Here is a 19,421-nt window from a genome sequence, read left to right on the forward strand (position 1 = left end):
AAGGTACTTTTCACGAAAAAGCACCGCAAACCTCCACCTTAACTTCGTGTGAGCTTCAGGTCGATGGGTGTTCCACAGAGTTAGCTCCGGTTGAAGCTAGGTAGCTACATCCGTTAGCTTAGCTCCCACCTCTGCGTTAGCTTTGGGTTAGCCAGGGTTAGCTTCAGGTTAGCTTGTAGCTAGTTCGACCGGGTGTCGTCATTTGATCCCAGCCTTACAGCCCCACCCTCAGCTCCTCCTCTCTTCCCTTTTGTGGAATTGTCTGGGCTTGACGGAACCCGTGACACGGTCAAACTGGCGGTGGTGGCCACCTCCCATTTACCCTCAAAAACGTGTTATTGGAGGCTATGGAAACCCATTGTCCAATATTTATATGTCGATGGTGACAGAGCTCTAAAATGGCTCATTCTGGAAGGTACTGAAACTGTCCTTACTAAAACTGCTGAAATCACCTCATGAGAAAGGGATTTTGCACAAAGAACGTCTGAAAAGTGTTTTTATAGACCATAGATCTAAAACAGTCAACAGGATTCTTTTTTTTTTAAGTTTAGTTTTGCTCCACCAAATCATCAGGGAGCGTAAAGGCTACATTTCAAAGATTAACAGGGAACTAGGCCGTTTGGGCTTGCTTTTAGCGCCCTCTAGTGTCTGTTTGTAGAACCAAAATCTATTTCCTTGATGTGCGTTCGTCTTTTGAACACCATCTAGCAAGCTTAGTATCTACATGAGTCAAAGCTGAATTAAACAAATCAGCTGTGTTCATGATCTAAAGCACGCTGGAACCAGACTGCAGCACCAGGCACGTCAGCTCAATTTTTGAGCGCCAGCCCACCAGTCTGAAGTTGCAGGTGGAACATTCTGGCCACAGGGGGCAATAGGGGCAGGGTGGCCTTTCATTAACCCTGTAAACTATTTTAGCACGTACTGTCTCAAGAAAATGATTTGATAATATGAAAAATTTGCTAAGTACCCCTTTACATTATGTTTACATTATGAGAGATGTCTCACTCCACTTTTAGTTACACACCTGTTGCACTTTTGTGTATCTTTTGTGTTTATTAAAGCTGATTTGATATGTAGTTTAACTGTTACCGTAGTTAAAACGATGCACGTTTGAAAAAAGATATGCTGCTTTAATTAGTTGTCTCATAAGGATGTGAGTCTTGCAGCATCTTCGGTTTTCATCAGAAATGGGGGAGTGACGCATCTTACCTCAGAAACAACCTTTGGTCGTGCCCACGTAGGTGCGCATCCCTCAGCAGGTGCGCTCGTGCCGTCACTTTAGAAACAACTGCCAGGAAGAGACAGATTTCCACATCTAGCGCTTGTTTAGACGCGGTTTTAAATCGATTTTAGTCGGTTGTTTTATGGTGTTTATGGTCGGTTTTAGCAGCGAGGGTTGATTTTAGGAGTTACGGGGTGAAACGGGTGGAGGTCGAGGCGGGAACATGGGCAAAAAACAGGAGGAGAGTCCGGACTCCGAGTACGGTGAGTAGAGAGACCAGTTGTTTCCTTGGAGGAACCAAAACACTCTAGCTAGCTAACTGCACTTCAAAAACTTACTTTTGATAAACGTGATAGTAAAGTCTTGTTTTGTTAAAAAAATTACATGGAAAGTTTTCCAGTTTTATTTTTTTTCCTCAAATAATTTCATATATTTGAGTTTTAACGAGGACAGTATTTATTATAGCATTAGCATGTAAATTTAACAGATAGCTAATGTGAAAATGTATAAAATGTCAAATTTATCTTTAGGTTTGCTGTAGTTTTATAGTTTTCTTTTACATAATGCAAAACAAGACTTATTGTCCACGTTATTAAACCTGGTTCTTTTTACGGCCACACAATAAATGTAATAGTTTCTTAATGTTTAATGGCTCGCTTTTGACAAAAAACTGTTATAAGTGCTTAAAGTAGATGCAAAGCTTTAGTTAATTTTAAATAATCAACAAAAAATTGGCAAATAACTGTTTCAGAAAATCAGCAATAATAATTCTCAAAATTATATCACTTATATTTTGTATTTTTTAATGATAACATAGTATTAACAATTGTACACTTAATGGGAATTTTAAAATCAGCATTTATGATTGATCTGACTTGTCTTTTTGACAAATTATTATTGAAGCTTTGAAGAAAGAAAGTTGCAAGCGTCATCCTTCTCTTTGCTGGACTGTGGTGACATTATCTATGCGCCTACTTCCTTATTTTAGTGTCTTGCAGACTGCCTGTTGTGACAAACAAACTCATTTCATCCTGTCTGAATGTTTGCACGATTTCTCCAAATCAGAGAAGAAAGGTCTGTATTACTATAATTTTGAAGTGTGCATAATAAGATAAAGCAATGCTGACCACTGGCCATGTATTATAAATCAAACATAAAGGAGCATGGAGCAGAGCTGATGCTGTAAAAACTCTGTAATGTCTAAGCTTGCATCTTGTCACATGGGTGCAGCAGTTAAGATAGTTTAAAGGGGGCAGAAATGTTTAAATAAAATCTAGTTTAAATAGATTTCACAAGTGAGCTGGGCTGGATTTCAAATTAGATGCAAAGATGGACTAATTCCTCGGATATTATATCTGTTTGAAGTTTTGTGTGGGCGACGGTGGCACAGGAGTTAAGTGCTCGCCCTGTAATTGGAAGGTTGCAGGTTCGAGCCCCACTCAGTCTGTCGCTGTTGTTGTGTCCTTGGGCAAAACACTTAACCCGCGTTGCCTGCTGGTGGTGGTCGGAGGGACCGGTGGTACCAGTGCTCAGCAGCCTCGCCTCTGTCAGTGCGCCCCAGGGCAGCTGTGGCTACATTGTAGCTCATCCCCACCAGTGTATGAATGTGTGTGTAAATGGGTGAATGACTGATTGTGTTGTAAAGCGCCTTGGGGGGTTCCAGGACTCTAGAAGGCGCTATGTCAAATACAGGCCATTTACCATTTTGTTTTAAAAAGAATGGTGTTTGATTTTACCATTAAATTGACACAACAGTTCACTTTTAAGCTTTTACTTTTTCATTGTTTGGTTAAACTGTTAACTTTATTTAAATCTTACCACCTTAAAAGTCCTGTTAGGAGAAGCCACTCAAATGCGTTCAAGTATCTGGTAAAACGACCCGCTTTTCTTCAGATCTGCATCATTTGCCGTGTTTCCACTGCAGGAGTCTGGGAAATCTCTGGGAGGGGGGAAGGTGACAGGGAAATGACGCTAGCTTGGTCCTCTCAGCTGTTGTGTCTCCATACAACAACGTCCCTCCCAGGGCTTTGCCAAGATGTCAGCAACAGTTTCAGCAGTGAATGCCGTCACTAATAAGTACCAAAAGATGTTCACGAACATTAATAACATTAAAAGTTTTGTTCCGTCAAAGTATGTCATAATTTAATCCAGTCAAGGAGAGAGGCTTTGTGGTTTAAAAGGGGTGATTGATGACCAGCCAAACAAGACCAAAAAGTGTTTTGGAGGAATTTCTGCTTCAACTTTTGTTGGGCGTCAAGAAACAGCGATTTTAAAACAATATCAACGTTACTTATTTTCCTTTCCTACCAATCGGCTTCACCAGCAACTCATCCAGCTTTACAGATGCTGGTTTTTGGTAACGTCTGCTGATCTCATTTCCTTCTAACAACCAATCAGCTTGAGTTAACCACAGGTCCCGCCCAAAAACCTGGCCAAGCCATTTCTGAGTACACACCCCAGTTCAGATGCTCACTTGGTCTCTGAAAAGTATCAGACAGCGGTCCTTTTGGGCCAGCCCGGTGAAATGGAGACACATGCATGCTGTGAAGGTCTGGTAAAATTACCCAGAAGCTCCAATAGTGGAAACACCTGAGACACTAAAGTAAAAAAAAAGCTCTTCAAGCACTAAAAACAGCAAAGTAATGAGTGTTTTTTTTAGGTTAGTTGAAACCTTTGTCTTATGAGAGAAAACTTAAGGAAGTTTACTGAAGCTGGAGCACACAAACCCCTCCCTCCCAGCTGGATCTCATGTCAGTTCAAATACCTTAAAACACCAACTATCCAGGTGACGGGTTCACACTCTGCTGAAACTTTAATTCAGAACACCTTTTGCACTTAAATCCATTATGTTCCCACTTCACGAGGAAGTGGATCTACCATGCGTAAAACATCCTGATTCATCATAAAAACGGAGCATGTATTGTTTGCTGCTCAGTAAAGTCGGGTTGATGAATGATTTCACTTTTCTTTTTCGGAGCTGTTTTCTGATTAAAACGTAGGAAGGGTTAGAAAATATGTGACTTTTTAGAGGTTGTTGCTACAAATCATTTACCAGAAAAATTAGCTAAAACACGTGGCAACAAGGAAACTGTAAAGACAAAAACATTTTAGTTAATGTTTGAATTAAGAAAACCACAAAAGAGTTTGTTTTAAATGAGTTTTTAAAATGGCCTTTTCACATTTCCAAATGTTTGTGTTGGTGACATGAAAATTACATCCTTAAATTTCCTGAGTGAGTGAATGATTGTAGTGTAAAGCTTTGGAGTCCTCTGACTCAGAATGACACCACGTAAGTTCGGGTCATTTATCAAATTAGGCTGAATAAAGAAATATTTAAATAGAGAGCTGATCTGTTGTAACACAAGAATATGTCAAACGTTTCATATAAAACAAAATCCACTTTATTCCTGGGCCGGCTCGTGTCGAAATGATGACCGAGCAACACCTGGTGAGGCAACGGAAGCAGCACACAGCTATTGGTTTGCATGGTGAGGTTCGTTTAAACATTCAGGATTTAAAAACAATTTGCCCTTGAAAAATAAACTTGTGCAGCTCTGGGTTGTCCTGTAATCGGAAGGTTGCAGGTTCGATCCCGGCTCCGGACAGAGAATTCTGCTGTTGTGTTCTTGGGCAAGACACTTAACCCACCTTGCCTGCTGGTGGTGGTCGGAGGGACCGGTGGCGCCTGTGCTCTGCAGCCTTGCCTCTGTCAGTGCACCCCAGGGCAGCTGTGGCTGCATCGTAGCTCATCACCATCAGTGTGTGAATGAGTGTGTGAATGGATGAATGATACACTGTAGCGTAAAGCGCTCTGGAGTACTCACTCTGAGAGGCGCTATACAAGTGCGGGTCATTTATCATGTTTCGCTGTTCACGGTTGTACTAACAACCAAAGTCAAATTTGTGGCTACGAGAGCGACCTTTGGGACAAGCGTGCACGAGGACCCGATCTGCTTTCTCAGCCTGAAATAAACATAATTCAAAATTATGTGCACACACATTAAGCCCTAAAGGTAATTTATGGTTTTAACAAGCAGACAAAAGCTCAATGTTAAACATTATACATGATCAAATGCATTGAAAATGATCACTGAACCTATCGTTAAGCATGAACAACCCACTGTTGGTATTGGACCTGATGTAGAAGCTAAAACCAAGGCTTGGTGATGAGGGATAGGCTCTGATGAGGCTCTACATCTGCTTTTAAGCAAGTACGACCGTGCTCCACCTCTTTTGACAAAACAGGACCAATCTTATCACTATAGGTACCGAAAAGCCTCTGAGACTTTAAGATTGTCCTTCGCTTCCGCATCAGATGCGACAGAGTATGTTAGCTTTGACCAGATTTTCATATCATCCTCCATGTCTCTATAGGGTCTCTGTGTGATAACTGGTGTTCACACATAGTTTAAATCTCTAAAAAGACCTTAAAAGTGGATTAGCGTGAACAGATTGCATCCTCAGCTATGGTTGCAATGTAAGCAAACGCCGGACCCCGGAAGTAGGTTGCAGATTTTTTGCAAAGGATCTTGGGGGGTTAGGAATAAGGTGGATGGGTCAAAATAAGAAACAGCATGTGAGTCATAATGAATTATTTGGTTAATGGAAAACCACTGGTTTGTTTTTGTAGCAGTGTAATAAATCAATAACAGTAAATAACCATCAAATATAATCTTGATCAAAGCAAATGTGATGAATTATTGTCCATAATGGTGCAACTTTATTAGAACTCCAGTGTTTGTGATTTTCTAAATATTCGATTTTCCTGATTTATGTATGACCTGAGTTGTGGTCCCGTTTCTCACGTAGAGTTTATTTATTTATCTCTTCTGCCGTTTTTAAGCTGTCTGTTTACAGGTCAGCGTGTCATTCAGAAAATGTTTGATGTTGATAAGAAATGATTATCAACCTGATTTAAAAAAATTGCCATCCAAGTCTGATGAAGTACGTAGTTGCAAAAGTTTAACATGTTCAGCTTATCAGATTAATCTGGAACAAGGAAACTATTTTTGCTCTCTTTAACTCCTCCAAGGCCAGCTGGTGAAGCCTTGACTTCCATTTTAGCAAACTAAAGCCATAAACTGTCCTGCAGCTTGTCTGAGGTACAAAGTTTACTAGTTTAAAACATTTTCTCCGGTTTAACTGGGCCGTAAAAACTGTGTCACACAGAGACGTCGTCTTGTTTACTGGAAACTCAGACCTGTGTGTTAGCAGAGCTGAAATATGACGCTCGTGAACCAGAAAAAGAAAAAAAAAAACCTCTGTTGAATTATCCGTCCTCGTGTTTTCACCAACAGGTAAAATGGATATGAGTTTTATCTGACATGGTGTAAACTCCCAGAACTTCATCTACACGTTACTTTAAGATACGACTTCTCTGGTTTTGCTTCCTTATGAGGTTAGGAATCTGGGAATGTTCCAGTCTAGCTCCTGATTGATTGGCTTGGACTTCCTGTATCCTGGTTTAGGATTTGCATCCTACCTGCGACTTGCTGCTGCTGGGCGAACGCAGTGTTCACACGCTGTACATTCAAACGACTCCCAGTGGAGATAATTAAAGTCGGCCACAGAAGAACATAAATAAAAAAAGAAAAGGATTGTTGTTTTCTAGCTGCTTAGCAGCATTTAGAATCGTCAGAATGACACAATTTATTGGTATTTGCAGCATCGGAGGGAATAGTAAACAAATAAATGTAGGTAAATCTATTGTTTACAAACCACAATATTCCTAAATGGGTTAAAATCTTTCCATGATCCTGAAATAAGGAATTTCTTTATGACTAAATGTGAAATTTATGATGCCGATATTCAATGTTGTGTAAATATACAAGAACCTGTCTGGTTTTTCCTGATGAACTGGATTATCCAGCCTCTCGAACCTGACGTTCGGAGTACAAAGGGTGGAGGCGAGAGACAACAAACGTCCTTCATGGCTCCCGTTAAAATGACTCAGCGTTTCTGGAAACTTAAAGCTGAATTCAAATTTTAGTCAAATGACGACATTGATGCCGTGCTGCAGCTGTGGAGCTGTTTTTCTTTCTCTGATGTATTTTTACTCCTTTCTAATGTTTGGTAAAGAGGAAGGAGGACACCTTTTGATTGAACTGTTCAGAGTTTTTCTGTTGAAGGGAATTATAGGAGTCATATGGATGTGTTTTTGGTGGGTTTACTTGTTGTAAATGGAGATTAATGTCAGGTCAGGTGATCATGGGTGGGGATTTAGCATCATCTCCAGCACCTGCTCAGATAATATGGGAAAAGGAGGAATGGGTGAGCGGGTTGCCACATATTTTTGTTGACCGTCAGTTGATCGCTGTGATAATTGTACTGTTTTAATTTTGAGCATGTTATGTTTCGAGTTAATTGGAGTTACTTTAATAAAGTAAATAAATAATAAATAATAATAAAATTTCCCCAGTGAGTCGTGGAGGATGGCTGCTTATACTGAGCCAGGATTCTCTGGAGGTTTCTTCCTGTTAAAAGGGAGTTTTCCTCTCCACTGTCGATTTATGCTTGCTTGGTATGAGGATTGCTGTATAGTCACTGACACTAGTCAGTGACTTGATGCAATTTGCTGGGTTCCTTATATAGGAAACATTATTTCTGATTGGCTTAATGAACTGTGAATTGGAATGTTTCTTATGTGAAGTGCCTTGAGACGACTCTTGTCGTGATTTGGCGCTATATAAATAAACTTGAATTGAATTGAATTGAATTAATGTTTTTGGAAACACAAGTTTGGAATCGCAGCTGATGTTTGTAAAGAGCGCGTCACGCCGGCCCGACTCAGCCTCTCAAGAGGCTTTTAGTTTGCCTCTGAAGTCGCGGAAATAGGAATAACGTAACTTTCCAGGAAGTAAGACGTGACACATTTCTTCAGTGTTTTTCCGTCTCTATGGTTAAAACACAATGAAGCAACAAAGGCTTGAATACCAAAAGAGTCTTGCATCAATCACAGTTCTCCGACATTGTAATTTATGAACTCACAGAACACCAACACATTCAAATCAACCCCAAAACACTTTAATAATCCCAGAGTGTACGTCGTTATTTCAGTTTATTAGTGCCTCTGTGGGCAGAAACCACACTGAAGACATTATGGTGTCGAGTCAGGGTTATGTAAACGGCCTGTATGTGATATAGCGCCTTCTAGAGTCCTAGCTGTTAAAAACTCCTTAGTGTTGCTTTATTATTAAAGAGCAAGTCACCCCTTACAAGAAGCGTACTTCACTCCCACTTCATGTTAGAAAAATGCAACAAATGCTGTTGCCTAGCAGACCGAGAGGGTGGAGCCTAGGGCTGCAGCTATCGAATATTTTTGTAATCGAGTACTCTATCGAATCTTTTTTTCAATTAATCGAGTACTCTAATAAATTACCCTTTTGTGTTTGTAAACCATTATATAAAATAGCATGTTATAAAATATGAAAGACCTCTCAAAATGAGCAAGCAATTGCCAGTTATTCTTCAAGTTTTATTCAAAATTAAGTTTGCAAAACTTCAGCACTTCAACTTTACTTCACAGTAAACAAACGCCTGTGCAAAACATAAGTATACAACCTGAGCCCATTTTCCCCTCGTGCGAGAATCTGCTAGCCTGCAAGCCAGACAGAAACTAGGAGGATAACTGTTGAAGTAGCGCTGCGAGCGGCTGCGGCCCAAACAGAACCAGAACCGCTCACGGCGCAAACAGCTCGCCGGCTGTTTCCCTATTAACACACGTCCGTTTTAATTTCTACACTTTTTTCTCACACTAACAAGGATCAAGTGGTGCTCGCTGCAGAACCACAAAGGCGGAGCTGCACCAGAAGGTGGAGCTGCACCAGAGTCAGCCCCGCCCATTCCAGAATCAGCCCCGCCCATTCTATCAGAGTCAGTCCAATTCCTTCCAGTTGTCAGACTTGATAGCATTCTGGAACCAAAGAGGGTGTTGTAGCTAAAAAATGCAGGATTGGGGACGGAGTTGAGAAGTGAATTGAACAGTTTTTGTAAAGGTTCCATATAATTAAAAATCTAACTTTTGGAACTTTTAATCATGTTATATTGTCATTTCCTCATACGAAACACGCCAAAGCCATTTTTGGCCTCATTCATGCATTTTCCTCCCATCTCAGCTTCAATTTGGTCTCCTCCCCCGAAGCGGGTCTGGTCTTGGTTCTCAAATCTGGATATTCTGTGAATTTTCTGACAAATTATTTCTGAAATGACTTCTACTGAGACACCGCCAGAAAAATCATACATCCCGTCTACAAAGACACACTGGATGGCACAATAACATGCAACGCCACACAAGTATTATAAGATGTGGTGGTGTAGTGGTGATGGTGTCAGGTTGACATGCAGTTTTGCGCAGGTTCGCCTCCCAGTAGTGGAAATATTCTATAACCCCTTTTCCTCATTTCTAGCTACACTTGCCAGTACTATATTTACAACAATTTATTGGTATGCCGTTTAACATATAATGACTAATGTGTTTTTTTATTTATTCATTCGTTTATTTAGCCAGTGTGAGTCCATCTGTGAGCAGAGTTTCAACTAAAATGCTGTTTAGGAATGACCAAATTCAAAGAACTTGTAGAGACATAAATATTTTGCTGAAAATGAACATTACAACTTAAATATGAACAAATTAAATGTTTCAGCTGGCAAAATAGATTGTTGCCGACCCCACCGAGAACCGAACCAGCATCAGCTGAGGGGAAAGCAAAACTTAAGTCAAACAATCTTGCCACTGGACTACCAGAACTCACATAATAATGTCAAATGTTGTTGTACAGGAGTTTTGTTGGAGCGGCTGTGGGCAGATATTCGCTGAAAGAAACTTTTTCATTTTGGGATATATTCAGACTTTGTCATGTAGCAAGTTATATTTATCTTGTTTAATTGGAGCACAGAACATAGCATTAACGACTGTAAACTAGTAACAGCCGTAATTCATGAGAGTCAGGTTAGTTTGCGATAAAGTTGAAAAACAAAAACGGAAGTCAGTGGGCTAGGCTGAGTTTGCGTGAATGGGCGGGGCTGACTGGTGCAGCTCCACCTTATGGTGCAACTCCGCCTTTGTAGTTCTGCAGCGAGCACCCTCTCACAAGGATTGCCAAAAGCATGTTTGCTGTGGTTTTGTCAAATTATACTGATCACAAAACATTTATTTACTTTCTTTCGTTTTCCTCCGCCACTCATAAATACCCGTGTCCTCCTGCAGAAACCCCGAGGGACAACAGACATCAATAACACAATAGAAAGTCCGACATATTGTGTAAAAACTGCTATTTTTAGCACATTTTAAGTCCGACGTGTTGCTACCAGACGTACGGTGTGAGCTGAAATTGAGTGCTACAAATGAAAAAGTCGCACAGTGTCCGCAGAATATATAGAAATACAGGCTAAAATGCATTATCTTGTAGAGGCTCCGAGTCTGCTTGCAGAAGTGACATTTACATGTGGATGTCAGGTGCTGCAGCTTGGAGGATGTGGTGTTGTGCTAGGCTAAATCCATTTTACAGTATTTACACTGGACTATGTTTTCCACCTTACGACGTGAAAAATGGTCCCACAACTTTGACATTTTCTGTCTTTTTCGCACTCCACCGGGGTTCAAGTTGTCCGCCATGGCTTAAGAGAAAGTTAAGTTACATTCGCTACTCGCGTGTGCATTCAGTCCGGTGGGCATGTGCGTCACTTATTTCGGTCCGGGTGAAACATGACCCCGTGCGTTTGCAAAGCCATGAATTAATTAAATATGAATTAAACGAATCCTCGAGGCAGAGAATTTGACTCGAGGATTTTTTGTACTCTAATTATTCGAGGTACTCGAGGAATCGTTTCAGCCCTAGTGGAGCCACTAACAAATACACACACTCACGACATTGTGACATCATAATGTATCAGTTTACATCATAGCATACCTCTTAGCCAATAGCGGTGGCAGATTTAAACTCAAATGCAGTGAAGAGTTTTTACCTGACAACGGCACAACACTGCCAGTTTCAGGCAGAAAATTAAAATTTTAACTAAAATGCACTAAAGTGCAAAACTATTGACTACACGTGTCTGCAGCACGATTAGACACGCATTTATATAGTTTATCAGGAAAAAAAAGTTGATTTGGGGGTGACTTGCTCTTTAAGTTATTACACAGATACATCTGCTGGTAAAATCTGTACTGCACCTTCTTTATAGAATTATGGAGTTCAGTTGCTGTTAAAATAACACAAATAAACTACTAATGTGTTCTTGATAATCTGACCATCTGCTTGTTTCATTTTTTTCTTTGTATAGGAGAACCTGCTCAGTTTGACCCAACCTTCAATGGACCCATAAAGAAAAGGTGAATCTCTCTTCTTGTCTACACGTTTGGATTAAACCTAAAGCTTCTGATGCAGCAGATAAATCCTCAGAGAAGACGTCATAACAGAGCTGACTTGCTTATGTTTTCCAACAGAGGGTGTACAGATATAATCTGCTGCGCTCTGTTTATGGCCGTCATCCTCGGCTACATAGGGGTTGGAGTTTTAGGTGAGCGAAAACTGTATTACTTTGTACTTCTGCACGTCTGTATCATCAAGGACAGATTTACACACACCTTGGTATAGTTTTATGTCTTCATCTGAGTGTGACTGGTGAGTAAAATTCCCAGTCGTGGCGTCACTGGGAACATCCGGTCCTTTAGACGTTTATTGCCCCGTCATCAAACCCATTCCAGCACACAGGCCGCGCTCTCTTATCTTGAGTCGACGATATGTTTGCCAACAAGTACTTTGGCTCTATTGGTTCATCATTTCCCCAGAAGCAGTTAAAAAGTAGATTAGTCTTGATTTAGCAGATGGATAAAAAGCTCAATCATTACAGATTTAAGAGGAAATTAGTTAAAGTTGCTGATTTCTTAATATTTTTAACAGTTTTTATATGTTTTCTGGTTTGATCACTGACCTCATCTACAAAAGTAAATTTTAACATAAATGATCATTTTAAGCTCAAGATTATAAAGTGACATGACTGTGAAAGGGTTTTATTAATGGTTACACGATCTGATGGGTAACAGGGTTGGATGCAACACCCTACGTTCATTTCATACTTATTATAATGCGGTTGTTTGTTTGTTTTTATCAGCTTGGGTTTACGGTGATCCGAGACACGTTCTTTATCCCAGAAACTCCACCGGGTGGTTCTGCGGCATCGGACAAAATAAGTAAGAGAAGCTGTATTTTATCATCGTTTCAGACTGTTTCAACTATGCGTTTGTTTATTTATGAGAATATTTTTGTTTGTTTTTTCTCCCTCAGAGACAAACCCAACCTTTTCTACTTTGATTTTCTAAAATGTGCCACATCCATAAATATAATGGCAACAGCTCTGAACGGGCTGCAGTGCCCGACCACACAGGTAGAGCCGTAAGTTTTACCTCTGAGCCGGACGTTCTGCTCTTTTCTAACTGGATCGCTCTTTCCCGCCTCCTGCAGATCTGTGTCCAACAGTGCCCAACTCGGTTCTGGGCTGTCCCGGTACAGGACTACATCTCAGGTTCACCCCAGCGCGTGTTTGACTCTAACCTGTGTGTCCCCTCTTTTGACCTGGCAACAACTCGTTTGGTTAGTTTGATCTATTTTTGTTGACGCCGTTTAAAATAAACAGTTGATTTAAAAAAAAAACGACGTATTTTTCTTTTTTTTTAGAGCGTTCGAGATATAGTGAACCAAGAACTGTGTCCTTTCTTCTACACCCCTACGATCTCAGGTGGATATTCTAACTTTTTTCAGTAGTTTTGTTCCTTTGAGCTGCAGCTTATTTATGTTCTGTAAAATATACCAAGACTTTGTTGTAAAAGTGGTTATTTCCTTTCTCTTAGTGTTGGGCAGATGTTTGCCGGATGCCTCGAAACTTGGCAGTATCCCTGGGAATTTTTCCAACGTTCCTGGATTACCCTCCTCTGTCAACGAGACAGTCAACCTCCTCAAAAACGGCACAGGGTAAGAAACAAGATGGCAGATTTAAGTTATAATCATAACTAATATAAGCGATCAGGTCTAACACCCCGTTTCTCCTCCTCACCAGCTCAGGGTCGGTGAAGTTGTGAGTTTTACAGCTAGTTTTGCCACTGGGTCTTGGTTAGCTTCAGCAGCCGCACGCGCGTGGTCCAGCACTGTCTCTTTAAATAAATGTGAAGCTTTATTAGTTTGTTCCTCTGAGACAACGATCCCTGTTTTATGATCACTTTCTGCTGCTTGGGGCCTGTTCTTTACTTCAGCTGTAGTTTAGGTAAAGTTCTGTAGAAAACTGCATGGTTTCATTATCTGGGTTTATTTTTAATATTATTGGACTTTACTGGAGCAGCACCTGCTAACAAGCGTTTTTTTTTTTTTTACCCATCAGAGACGTCGTGAACGGCTTCAACGCCAGAGACGTTGGTGTTCGGATCTTTGAGGACTTTGCCTCATCGTGGCCGTGGATCATCGTGTGAGTCTTTGCTGCTGAGTGCATCTCTGATAAACCGTCACAATTCTGTGTGATGAATGAGTGAATGGAGACTTGCAGAGCCGTGTCCAGGACTTTTAAAATGGGGTGGCCCGTGTGGGGCACTTGTTTATGCATGGGTGGCACCAATGGTTATGCTTATTTATTTATTTACTTACACAAATCATTTATTTATTTATTTATTTTACTTTCTAGTGAGTTTTTGAGTTTCACATTGCACAATCACCATTTTTTCCTCTTCATCTTCTAGTTTTGTGGTGGTTAGCAAGTCACTTGTTGCATTACTGCCACCAACTGGAGTTGAGTGGGACTCTAAATACTATTTATGTAAATATGAAAAAATAATAAATAATATTAATACTACAGAAATGTTCTGTAGGCCTGGGCTAGTAAACAGTGTTAAAGGTGCGTGCTACCACACTATTTTGGAGTTTACAACTCAAGCCTTTTGTCGCCAATGTAAAGTCAATTTAAACTGGAACTTGGTAGGGTGGCACCTGGAGTGGCCAATCAGATTCTAAGGGTGGCATGTGCTACCCCAGGCCACTCCCTGGACACGCCCCTGGAGACTTCGCTGTAAGCTAACCTTCGGGACTAATGAGACTGTAGATTTAACTCGATTTTATCAGCGCCAACAAAACCTGATGAATGGAAATAACTAAAGTTAAAGGTAGTTGCGTCAGGATATTTATGGGTAACAGCTTATAATTCTGTCTGGTTCCAGTGGGCTGGTGATAGCCATGCTGGTCAGTTTGTTGTTCCTGCTGCTGCTGAGGTTCACGGCTCCTATAATGATCTGGGTGCTCATCGTCGGGCTCCTGGGGGCCGGCGCTTACGGTAAACACTCACCTGGACCCAAGCCCTCTGCTTTTCCTGACTTTGTTACAAATTTAGTTTTTAATTATGTTCAAAAACTGAATCATGGCAGAGGTTTGGACTAGGATTGAACTAAAAAAAAGAAATGACCTTTAGATATTTTGTGTCGTGATTATAAAAGTCTAGAAGATTCTGCTGTAATTCAAAAGTCAGATTAGAGCCATTATAATATTTCTGTGTGTGCTTTCTCCTCCCAGGGATTTATCACTGCTACTGGGAATATGCTAACTACAAACAGCAGAATGCTTCCATCAGCACGGTCGGCCTCACCACAAACCTCCAGGTCTATCTGCAAGTCCAGGAGACCTGGCTGGCCTTTTGTAAGAACTAATTACATTTATTATGTCTCTTAGCCTGCCTAAGTACCGTAGTATCCATTACTACATAGTTTTTACTGCAATGTTTATTTGCTTTATGTGAAACATGGAAATTGTCTCTTTTTTAATAATCGGTCAGAACAACGATGGAAGGAAATCGTATTTTTCCTGTTTTTCCATCTTAAAGATGTGACGAGAGCCTTGCTGGTGTTCGAAAGTCACTTTAAATAAAGGTTTCTTATCCTGGTAGAAGAAGAAGAAGAAAATATCATTTCTATAGCGCCTCTCAAGATAAAAATCACCAGGCGCTTCACAAAAACAAAAACAAAAAATATAAAGATTGTAAAAATATAAAAAAGCATTTCGAAAATGTTTAAAAATATATTTAAAATGAGCAAGAATAAGCAATTGCGATTTAAAAGAAAAAATGTTAAGAAAGAGAGAGAGTGAATAGGAAAGAGAGAAATCAGTGGATCCTGAGGAAGGTGGAATAGGTGGGGAGAGCAGAATAAAGAGAGAGTGGTGAAGAAGGTCATACAAAAGCCAGCTTGAACAAGTGAGTCTTCAGCTGCTTTTTAAAGGAGACCACTGAGTCCACTGATCTCAGGCTCAGGGGGAGAGAGTTCCAGAGTCTGGGGGCCACAGCAGCAAATGATCTGTCACCTTTGACCTTTAGCCTGGTGCTGCACAACCAGTAGGGTTTGATCACTGGACCTCAGGGACCTGCTGGGGGTGTAGGGACTAAGAAGATCACCAATGTAAGATGGTGCTTGTCCATGTAAGGCCCTATAGACCAGAACCAGGATCTTGAAATGAACTCTGAAGTTAACTGTCAGCCAGTGAAGCTGGAGGAGAAGCGGGGTGATGTGGGTGTGTTTGGATGACTTGGTCAGAAGCCGAGCAAGGCATTCTGAACCACCTGTAGACGGTTCAGGGAGTTTCTGCTCAGACACGTGAAAAGAGAGTTACAGTAGTCTAAGCATGAGGAGATGAAGGTGTGGAGAACTGTCTCAAGTTCGAGGGAGACTGAATGGCACTCAGCTTAGCAATGTTCCTGAGATGGAAGAAGGAAGAGCGAACAAGAGAACTGACATGAGAATCCATGACATGGTACATAGTGATGTTTTCATTTCTCGTGTTCCTCAGTGATAATCATATCTGTGGCAGAGGCCATCATCCTCCTGACCCTCATCTTCCTCAGAACCAGGATCCTGATAGCCATCGCTCTCATTCAGGAGTCCAGCAAGTCAGTGACGTGTCGTAACAGCAGTGATCCTAACAGACTAACTCAATAGGTTAGCTTGTATGAGCTTGTCGTGTTTCTGTCTGCAGAGCGATTGGTTACATGATGTCGGCGCTCTTCTACCCTCTGATCACCTTTGTTCTGCTGCTGGTGTGTGTGACCTACTGGGGAGCCACAGCTCTGTATCCTGTGCTTTTAAACATCCTCTGACGTTCATCGCTTGATTTCACCAAGTTTAACTTAACTGATGCGTTCAGATATTTGGCCACTTCAGGAGCTCCCATCTATAAGGTGGTTGCTCTCAATTCCACCTTAAGCGGCTGTAAGGCGATTAACGGCACCGCTGACTGTGACCCCCAGGTGAGCGTCGCAGCGGTGAGGACGCTAAAGACTTGAATATGAAATCACAATTAGCTTTTTTTCTGTCTCAGAACTTCAACTCATCGAGCTACGCAGACTGTCCATCTGCCAGCTGCATCTTCATCAAATACAACAACCAAGGTCTCTTCCAGAGGAACATCTTCAACCTGCAGATCTACAACGCCATCGCTTTTCTGTGGTGTGCCAACTTTGTCATCGCCCTCGGTCAGTGCACGCTGGCGGGGGCCTTCGCCTCCTACTACTGGGCCTTCTCCAAACCAGGCGACATCCCCATGTTTCCTGTGTGTGCCAGCTTCATGCGCTCCATCAGGTGAGTTAACAAGCTGCTGATGGCGGGTACGTTTCTGCTGTTGTGCTGCTGAATTCTAATTATTTATTAGCTTTACACACAAACTCGCTTTATAGAAGCTGAATGTCCCTGTAGGTGTACAAACTGAGATTCATCACTAAGATGTTTCTATGTTTTCTACCAAAAAAATAAAATGAGAAAATCAGAAATGTATTCAAACTGTGGTTCTACTTCTGGCCTCTAGAGGGTGCATTGGGTTAACAAAGCGGACAGTGCTGACAGTTGTTGATGATGTTTACCCGTAAAATCTTTATTCCCATGTAAAGTTATGGTTAATGTAAACATTTGCTTCAGGTTCCATGTAGGATCGCTGGCGTTTGGGGCTTTAATCCTGACTGTGGTGCAGATAGTCAGGATCATCCTGGAGTACATTGATCACAAGACCAGATGTAAGACCAAAGTGTGTGTGTGTGAGTGTGTGAGTGAGTGTGTGAGTGAGTGTGTGAGTGAGTGAGTGAGTGAGTGAGTGAGTGAGTGAGTGTGTGTGAGTGAGTGTGTGTGTGTGTGTGTGAGTGTGTGTGTGAGTGAGTGAGTGTGTGTGTGAGTGAATGAGTGTGTGAGAGTGTGAGTGAGTGAGTGTGTGAGAGTGTGAGTGAGTGTGTGTGTGAGTGAGTGTGAGTGAGTGAGCGTGTGAGTGTGTGTGAGTGAGTGAGCGTGAGTGAGTGAGTGTGTGAGTGAGCGTGTGAGTGTGTGTGAGTGAGTGAGCGTGTGTGTGTGTGTGAGAGTGAGTGAGTGAGTGAGTGAGTGAGTGAGTGAGTGAGTGAGTGAGTGAATCATGCGTTGATGGGATGTTTCGTGGTCTTCAGCGGCGCAGAACCCATGTGCACGATTCCTGATCTGCTGCCTTAAGTGCTGCTTCTGGTGTCTGGAGAAGTTCATCAAGTTCATCAACCGGAACGCTTACATCATGGTGAGTGTGGAAATCACACATTTTACTGAAATCAGAACCGTTTGCAGAAATATGAACTTCATGTTTTGTGTTTTATTTTACCTGGTTTTCTTGTCAGATTGCCATTTATGGGAAAAACTTCTGCGTTTCGGCCAAGAACGCGTTCAAGCTGTTGATGAGGAACGTGATCAGGTTTGTAATGATGCTGTTCTCCAATCAGAGCGGCTCTACAGACCAAACGTAAACACGTGTGTTTGTGATGCGACCCGTAGGGTGGTGGTGCTGGATAAAGTCACCGACCTGCTGCTGTTCTTCGGGAAGCTCCTGGTGGTTGGAGGAGTCGGTGAGTAAAATGCTTTTATGCTAAACATTTCGACTGACGCAACTTAATTCAGATTTGTTATTTAAATAAATCTACAGAGACGGGAAGTGTCACCGCTTAATTCTGTTTCTTCTTCTCAGGCGTTTTGTCATTTTTCTTCTTCTCTGGTCGGATAGTGCTTCCAGGGAACACGTTCCACACTGAAACCCTAAACTACTACTGGATGCCCATTATTGTAACGACTCCGAGTATTGAGCTGATTTCTGAATCGCTTACCCAGCACTGTCCTGACTTCTCTGTGTTGTTGTAGACGGTGGTGTTCGGCAGCTACTTCATCGCCCACGCCTTCTTCAGCGTATACAACATGTGTGTGGACACACTCTTTCTTTGCTTCTGTAAGTAAACACACACACACACACACACACAGAGGTCATTTAGCATGATTCATGAGTGTGTTTGACTTGTTGCTTCGTGTCTGTCCTCACAGTGGAGGACTTGGAGCGTAACGACGGATCAGCGGAGAAGCCGTACTTCATGTCCAAAAACCTGATGAAGATCCTCAACAAATCCAACAAGTCCTCAAAATAGAGCCAAGGTCAAAGGTTAAGCACGGAGAGCTTGTTCCGGTTTTTAAATCCCACAGCAGAGAATCCGTAACAGTTTTAGGATGTTGACTTTTTCTCCTTTTAATGACATAGTTCATCTTTGTTTTCCTTCTAAAGATGTTTACCTAAACAAATGTTGCTTTTTTGCACTTTTTACTGTTCTGTTTGTGTATTTATGGTATTGAACGTACACAAATCTATTCAGGAAATCATTTCTGAGTTTTCTTTTAGGAAGATTTACTAACAGTTAAACATCGAATAGTTCAGCTCTGAATGTCAAAGAATCTGGCGAAACTTCTTAATGTGCCGTTTCACATCTTTTGTATGAAACCAAAGGAAATGTTAAAGTCATGCTTGATTTTTTAGACACCATTTGTAAAAATTAGATTTTAAGAGTATAATTTTATATATATTGTCAATTTTAATAAAGTTGTAAATATGATAGAACAATGTGTGTTTAGTCAAACTTTGTAGAACAGTAGCTCTGTGCCCACCCACTGGTCAGTCACAGGTTTTATCTCCTGGGGCCACGCGTGTTTGATCTGATCCATCCAGAACTGGAACCTCCTACAAAACCGGCTAAAACCTAAAAATGTTTCCTCATGTTCAAGAAACGGAGTTTAAATCGTGTCCAGAACCTGCAGCCACAATGGTTCTGTACTCGGACTACAATTATTTCACATTTTTAAATATATTAAAAATGCAGGTAAAAGCAGATTTTTCACCTGGGTTGTTTTTAC

At 41.3% G+C, this 19,421-nt stretch overlaps 1 protein-coding gene across 1 annotated transcript; it reads left to right on the forward strand.

Annotated features, from left to right (window-relative positions):
- Positions 1–1,237: 1,237 nt before the first annotated feature.
- On the forward strand, positions 1,238–19,128 carry slc44a4 (solute carrier family 44 member 4). The gene is made up of 22 exons (XM_015973477.3): positions 1,238–1,488; positions 11,507–11,555; positions 11,670–11,743; positions 12,338–12,416; positions 12,511–12,610; positions 12,688–12,816; positions 12,901–12,961; positions 13,074–13,194; positions 13,598–13,681; positions 14,424–14,536; positions 14,773–14,895; positions 16,039–16,138; positions 16,225–16,317; positions 16,393–16,495; positions 16,567–16,826; positions 17,160–17,254; positions 17,672–17,775; positions 17,873–17,946; positions 18,027–18,097; positions 18,217–18,311; positions 18,387–18,471; positions 18,564–19,128. Exons 1-22 carry the CDS (start codon positions 1,449–1,451, stop codon positions 18,662–18,664), a joined length of 2,154 nt encoding a protein of 717 aa, XP_015828963.3. The 5' UTR covers positions 1,238–1,448; the 3' UTR covers positions 18,665–19,128.
- The last annotated feature ends 293 nt before the right edge of the window (positions 19,129–19,421 follow it).

Source organism: Nothobranchius furzeri, chromosome 19, assembly GCF_043380555.1.
Source record: "Nothobranchius furzeri strain GRZ-AD chromosome 19, NfurGRZ-RIMD1, whole genome shotgun sequence".
Classification (NCBI taxonomy): domain Eukaryota; kingdom Metazoa; phylum Chordata; class Actinopteri; order Cyprinodontiformes; family Nothobranchiidae; genus Nothobranchius; species Nothobranchius furzeri.

What these genes read in the sequence shown, in the direction of transcription:
- slc44a4 (XM_015973477.3), top strand. Translation starts at nt 1,449, where the DNA reads ATGGGCAAAAAACAGGAGGAGAGTCCGGACTCCGAGTACG. An exon ending in CATAGGGGTTGGAGTTTTAG is followed by an intron (nt 11,744 to 12,337) that starts GTGAGCGAAAAC and finishes TGTTTTTATCAG; the next exon opens with CTTGGGTTTACGGTGATCCG. An exon ending in TCGTGGCCGTGGATCATCGT is followed by an intron (nt 13,682 to 14,423) that starts GTGAGTCTTTGC and finishes GTCTGGTTCCAG; the next exon opens with TGGGCTGGTGATAGCCATGC.